Below are 6,000 nucleotides of genomic sequence, written 5' to 3' on the forward strand. Positions count from 1 at the left end.
CAGATATGATGGAATAGTGTCGTAGATTAGAAAGAATAAATGCATCGCTCTTTTTTTCCAGACATGCAGTTTCAATTCTGACTACATCAGCGGTCACCTCAGACGTCGCTATTTAATCAACACTTTTCAAATGAAAAATTATTTATCAACATCTTTTTTTCAAAACTACATGATAAGTTTAATTGCTAAGGAAATCACTCTCCATATGATGTTTTTAATTTAAAAGTCTTTCACCACAGCAAAACAAGACATCAGGTTGTATACATTGAGTTTCTTAGAAAAAGACTCTGTTATGCTAAAATAAATGAGTCATATATGAATCTATATTCAGCTTGTTAATGTTTGCTTCACTCAGAAACACTAAATAGAGGTAGATCCATTAGAGTAATAATATCATTGAAAGCTATTTTTTTCATCTGCACACCCGGCCTTTGAAGTGTATGTTCAATAATATCCATGATGGACTGTGATATCTCTAAAAACCCTGTAATGGAGGCTTTAAATAGCAAAGTTAGCCTAGATTTGAAGGTTTTTGCCCATGTTTGTAAGGGAGCTCCTCCTTCAGCGCGCCTCTGGAGTATGTAGCCTACTGTAAATGATATGTAAGGATAGATTGAGATAATTAATCTTTACCCCACGTACGAGCCAAGGCATGATATTCTTATCTGGAGTTCCTGTTTCAGGAATGGTGTTCTGAGCTGGTTAATGCCATGTTTATCCTCACTGCAGATGGTCAGGCCAACCTAATTAAATGTGAGGTTCTTTGAAGCATAAATATAGCTTTAAAACTACACATGGTATATATCCTGTGCACTTGGCACTTTATTTAATTTTATTTTATATGGGAGAAAAGTACGCCTGCCTTTCTATCTCTTTTCATTTAAGCCCCAATTTCGCCATGCTGCTGAATCCGCACCCAGATTGAAAAATGCCGTGAGGGGCCAGACAGATGAGGCTTGTGCTGCACAAGGCTTGATCTCTCATTCTGGGTTGTGCTGGAGGCTGATTCCACCCCATGCTATGTGAATGATGCTTCTCTGGGAGTGTCCCAGGAGGCTGTTTCAGTAAAGTGGAGGACATTGCCCCCTTTCCTCTGAGCGCCCCTGGGACAGCTGACCGGGTCACACTGTTGGCACGGTAAACAAACATGGAGTGGCATGGTGTGAAGTGTCCCCCCAGGCCATCGCTCCTGAGGGGCCCGACAGCACAGCTGCCCCCTCCCTGTCATATGTTTCCTCCTTCATGCGGGATCTGATGCCGTGTCACATCAAAGAGTGGGCAGATATGCTGGTCACCACTCCACGCTCCTCAACCCCACCCCGTCCCCCAGCCTGTAGCCTCTGTGCCAATGGAGGCACAGAGAGACAGAATAAGAAACTGTCAGGAAGACTTTGATTGTGACTGGTTGACAAAAACTCCTCAGGATGCTCATGGCCTCTTATCTTTGGCGATGGCAAGAAGGCGCAGTGTTTAAGGGGCCTTTTTGTCGCTGCTCAGATCTGCTCAGGCAACTGTCTCACTGTGTGTTGGCCAGCCTCCATTTCATCTCACTTTCTTCATTTTAACATCTCTCTTTCTTCCTGAGGAGTACTCTTGTCAAGTACTATTAGGACAAAGTATTAATTTTTGCTGAGGGGAATGGTATCTATACAAAGCTTTGGTCCCTTAAGGAATGAGATATATACACTAGTTACCAACAGATTCCTGTTTCATATTTAGCACAGCATGGCTGTCAGAAGACAGTAATTTCACCCTTTTTCAAAATATCATGGCTGTCACAAATGATCAGAGAGATTTGCATTTGCTGAGAAACACCTCTGCCCCTACCTTGACTGCGTGATACGTTCACCGCTTCAAAGCATCGAGAATTTGTAGTTTGCCATTGATAATGAATGTAATGACATCATTATTTATATACATGTGTATGACTATATGCACATACATAGACATATTTATATACATACTGTATGTGGGTGTGAGTTTTATTTATTGTGATTTCCGTCACATTAATACACTTTCGATAAAAGGTGTTAAATCGTTCTCATTCAGTCATACAAAACGAATGGCTCAGCATTGCAAACGTTTGAAGTGTTAAATGAAGCAGTGGGAATCTCATTTAAAAAGAAAAAAAGAAAACAGGAGCATCTTAAAGCAGACACTCCTGCTTAGTCCCCATTCAGAGCAGGATGAGGCTAGAGGTAATAACAAAGCTGTGAGGCAATCAGAAGTGAATATTTGGTAAATATCTAGAAGAATGTCTTCAAACAAGCAACAGAGGTAATATTGTGTAAATTCATTTCTTGCTCAGAGAACAAACGGAAGATGTTTTACTGTGTGTGTGTGTGTGTGTGTAGATGCTGAGTGGGCTGTGTGACTAAACAGTATTGTCTTTGTTTTGCAGTCTTTGCTGGGTGTTCAGTGTGAAGTTCAGAGGCAGCTGAAGGCCTTCGTGAAGCTGGAGCGCTTTGGCCAGATCTACAGAGCCAAAAGTGCCGGATGTCCTCAAAGCGAGAGCAAGAAAATCTTTGCTTCTGGTGGCTCCATCTTCGGGAAGGGGGTGAAGTTTGCCATCCGGGACGGTCGCATCAGCACTGACATCATCAGTTTAGCCAACGAGGACGGGCGTCGCATGGCTGCAGTTCTGAACGACGCGTTCTACCTTGAAGACCTCCACTTCACTATCGCAGGAATAGACACCCACTACTTTGTCAAACTGGGCTCAGTGGAGGGAGACCTGGCCCTCATTGGCATGACAGTGGGGCGGCGCACCTTAGAGACTGGTGTCAATGTGACGGTGTCTCAGGTCAACACAGTTCTCAATGGCAGGACTAGGCGCATTACTGACATTCAGCTACAGTACGGCGCCCTGTGTCTGAATACACGTTACGGCAGCAGTGTGGACGAGGAGAAAGCTCGCGTATTGGAGCTGGCCCGACAGAGAGCCGTCGCACAGGCCTGGGCCCGGGAGCGCCAGAGACTGAGGGATGGAGAGGAGGGCTCGCGAACCTGGACTGAGGGAGAGAAACAACAACTCCTGGGCTCGGGGAAGGTGCAGGGCTACGACGGATACTACGTGGTTTCAGTTGACCAATACCCTGAGCTGGCAGACAGTGTCAACAACATTCATTTCATGAGACAGAGCGAAATGGGCCGAAGGTGACATGAACACGAGGCTCTGCAGTGACAGACTCAGATGTAGGACATGGGACTTCTTGCCAAAGACAGTTGTGTACATGACCACTTTTTTTCTTTCTTTTTTTTTTTTGACTGTGCTCAACTTGGTTTTTAATATACTGTAAAGAAGAAAAAACATGGTTGCAATCAGTTGCACTGTATTAATAGAAGAGTGCCCTTCTCCTTTTGAAGATTCTTTAACAGTCTTTGCCCTTCAAGTGCGGCTGCTAGAGGATGAAAATTTGCGATGTCTGTGACTTATTTTTGTGACTCCATTTCCTCGTCCCTGTTGGTGATTCTGTTCAAAGGAATCCAAGAGGAGTATTGGTAATGCATTATGTTCAGTGGCTCACTCTGCTGCCAGACTTGCAGATTGTTATTCACAAGCTTGCTCCATTCTGCCTTTTCTGCGCCTCAGCCAAGGAGATTCCTTCTCTTTTAATCACTTCTTTTTTATACTTGAAACCCTCATAGCCCCAGTCATCCATAAATAATGAGAGAGATTTCTGTTGGCGGTAGAGCCCTTCATCAAAACACTAGCTGTACTTGTCAGGGCACCTTCATTTGTTTGATGTCTTGTAATTTTTTAACAGGAGGCTTGATACTCATCTGTGGTCTTAGCTTGGAAGGCTTCAGTGCACCCTGACAGTGCATGTTGATGGCCTTCTTTATATGAACTACAAAATTAGGAAAACTGCTTAATCATGCTTATACTGTATGGTAAAGCCAACAAAGGGATATGAGGTCACTTTTTTTTATTTTGTGTGCATTTTCTTTTTAACTGGATTGTTTTTTTATCCTAGGAAGAAAATTAAAACATAGAATAAATGGTCCTTTTCATTTGACTGTGGTCAAACAACTCAATTATGAAAATAGTGAGGAGCCAACAAAAATACTGTGGAATTAATGTGTGTATTAAACAACAAAAGGTATTTTACAGGAATGGTTTTTGAATTACATTTTAGTTTTGTTTTATAAATAGCTATATGAATTAACAGTATAACAAATGTGAATTTAAAAAAAATGTGAACTATTGTCCCTTTTATTGTTAATTGTTGTACTTGAACAATACTTAAGGGTGTTTCAACACATGGAATAAATTATGAAAGGTGGTTTAGTTACATCAGTTACTGTGTTTTTTATCAGACCACATTTTACTGATCTCAATTGCATATGAAAGGCAGTGTTTCTTTATCATCGAGCTTAAGTCAGTATTCCTCACCACATTGTCCAGTCTGATCAAGTTTGGGATTAAAATATTTTTAATAAGTGAGACTACAAAGATGGCTAAAGAAACCAATCTCATCAGTGATATATACTACATTAACATATTGGCTCCTGAGGTAGATAGGCTTCGCGTTGTGTTGTGGGTGACATGAAAGATACAAATTGCCTTTGCCCTAAGGGCTGCCTGCAGGTCAGCATCGAAAGTGCTTTCATACTCCAGAATAGGGTTCCACTTGGTCCCATGGCTGGCTGAAATGCATTAGACCTGCAGATGTACTAGTTCCTGTTTACAGACTAAAGGTCGTCTATACACGCCAACCTTGGAAAAAACCCCCGTGGACACATTCTAGCTCCGATATAGCCACGTCCCCCACCCTTTTGCCCCGCCCCATAAGCTGAGACTGCAATGGACAATTTAAATCTGCTCATTCAAAAACATCATTATGTGAAAATTCAAGAGGAGTCAAGACTATTTTGGAAATTGTGACACTGATTTGACTTCTGGTACTTTTTGAACTATGCCAAGCCACTGCACACTCTCGACCTTATCGTTTTTCCATCAGACATATGAACTTGTTTGTGTGTGTAGGGGTGGTGGGAGCATGATTGAGTGTCTCAATCTGTACAAACGTTAAAGCAAACAGTACACGGTTATTTTTTTTTTTTTCTCTCTGCTGTTGGTTGATTCAGTGATGATGTTTTGTTTCCAAAAAAAAATATGTATGTTCAGCATAATATGAATGAAGGATATTTGCATTGTGGAATATTGCACTGAGAACTGTTGCGTCATAAGACTGTATCTTTTTCTAAAGTTTTGGACTCATTTTGAGTTTGGGTTTGTTCTCAACACTGTGTTTTTAGCGCTTCTCTTTGACTATGTAAATATGAAGACATCAAAGTAAGCTGTAAATAAAATGCAAATGTAGATACCTCTTAGAGCTACATCGGTGACCCTGTGTAGTCTTAAGGTAGAAAAAAAATAAAGGGAATATTTTGTGTTTAATATCGTGTTTTGTTTTATATACTGTATATTCTATGAAACACAAAAATATCAGTCGCTGCATCTCAGACTGAAATGAGACATGTCCTCAGATGCTGTATATTCTCTTATATTCACTTTACTACCACACTGATGGTGCAGATTTTAACATCTATATTACACTGCTTATTAAATACGAACATATTTCCTGTTCATCTGCATGTACATTATGTTATACACATTAATTCTCACCCTACGTCACATTTCATGAGATTTTAATGTGGCTAATTTGATGCAATATGATAATGTAATATTGCGCCATGTGCCTTTATTAAGTTAAACATGCGCTGCCACCTGTTTAGATCTTTAATCTATTAGATTCTCAAATGGAGTGAACATGTGGTCGATCAGAGCACATAAAATACAGACTATTAATAAAAATAGTAAACAACTTTCACAAGATAAGCACGCCTCAAGGGACACTGCAAAACTTGACTATTAATTAAACTGTCAAAGTTGAAGAACAATCCTTTGATGTTACAAAAGCCACCAGGAGACTGTGTTTTTAAACTTGATAACTTTGTTGAAACAAGTGGAGCTCAGGGGCTAATCCTGTTAGC

At 40.8% G+C, this 6,000-nt stretch overlaps 1 protein-coding gene across 13 annotated transcripts in view; it reads left to right on the forward strand.

Annotated features, from left to right (window-relative positions):
• tenm4 (teneurin transmembrane protein 4) overlaps positions 1–5,404 on the forward strand; it is a 152,999-nt gene extending 147,595 nt beyond the window's left edge. For all 13 annotated transcript variants that reach the window (XM_056374005.1, XM_056374006.1, XM_056374008.1 and 10 more), the window contains one exon: positions 2,402–5,404. In XM_056374005.1, coding sequence (XP_056229980.1) covers positions 2,402–3,160 — 759 coding nt within the window. In that variant the 3' untranslated portion in view covers positions 3,161–5,404. The remainder of the gene's footprint in view (positions 1–2,401) is intronic.
• Positions 5,405–6,000: the final 596 nt, after the last annotated feature.

Source organism: Seriola aureovittata, chromosome 4, assembly GCF_021018895.1.
Source record: "Seriola aureovittata isolate HTS-2021-v1 ecotype China chromosome 4, ASM2101889v1, whole genome shotgun sequence".
NCBI classification, from domain to species: Eukaryota; Metazoa; Chordata; class Actinopteri; order Carangiformes; family Carangidae; genus Seriola; species Seriola aureovittata.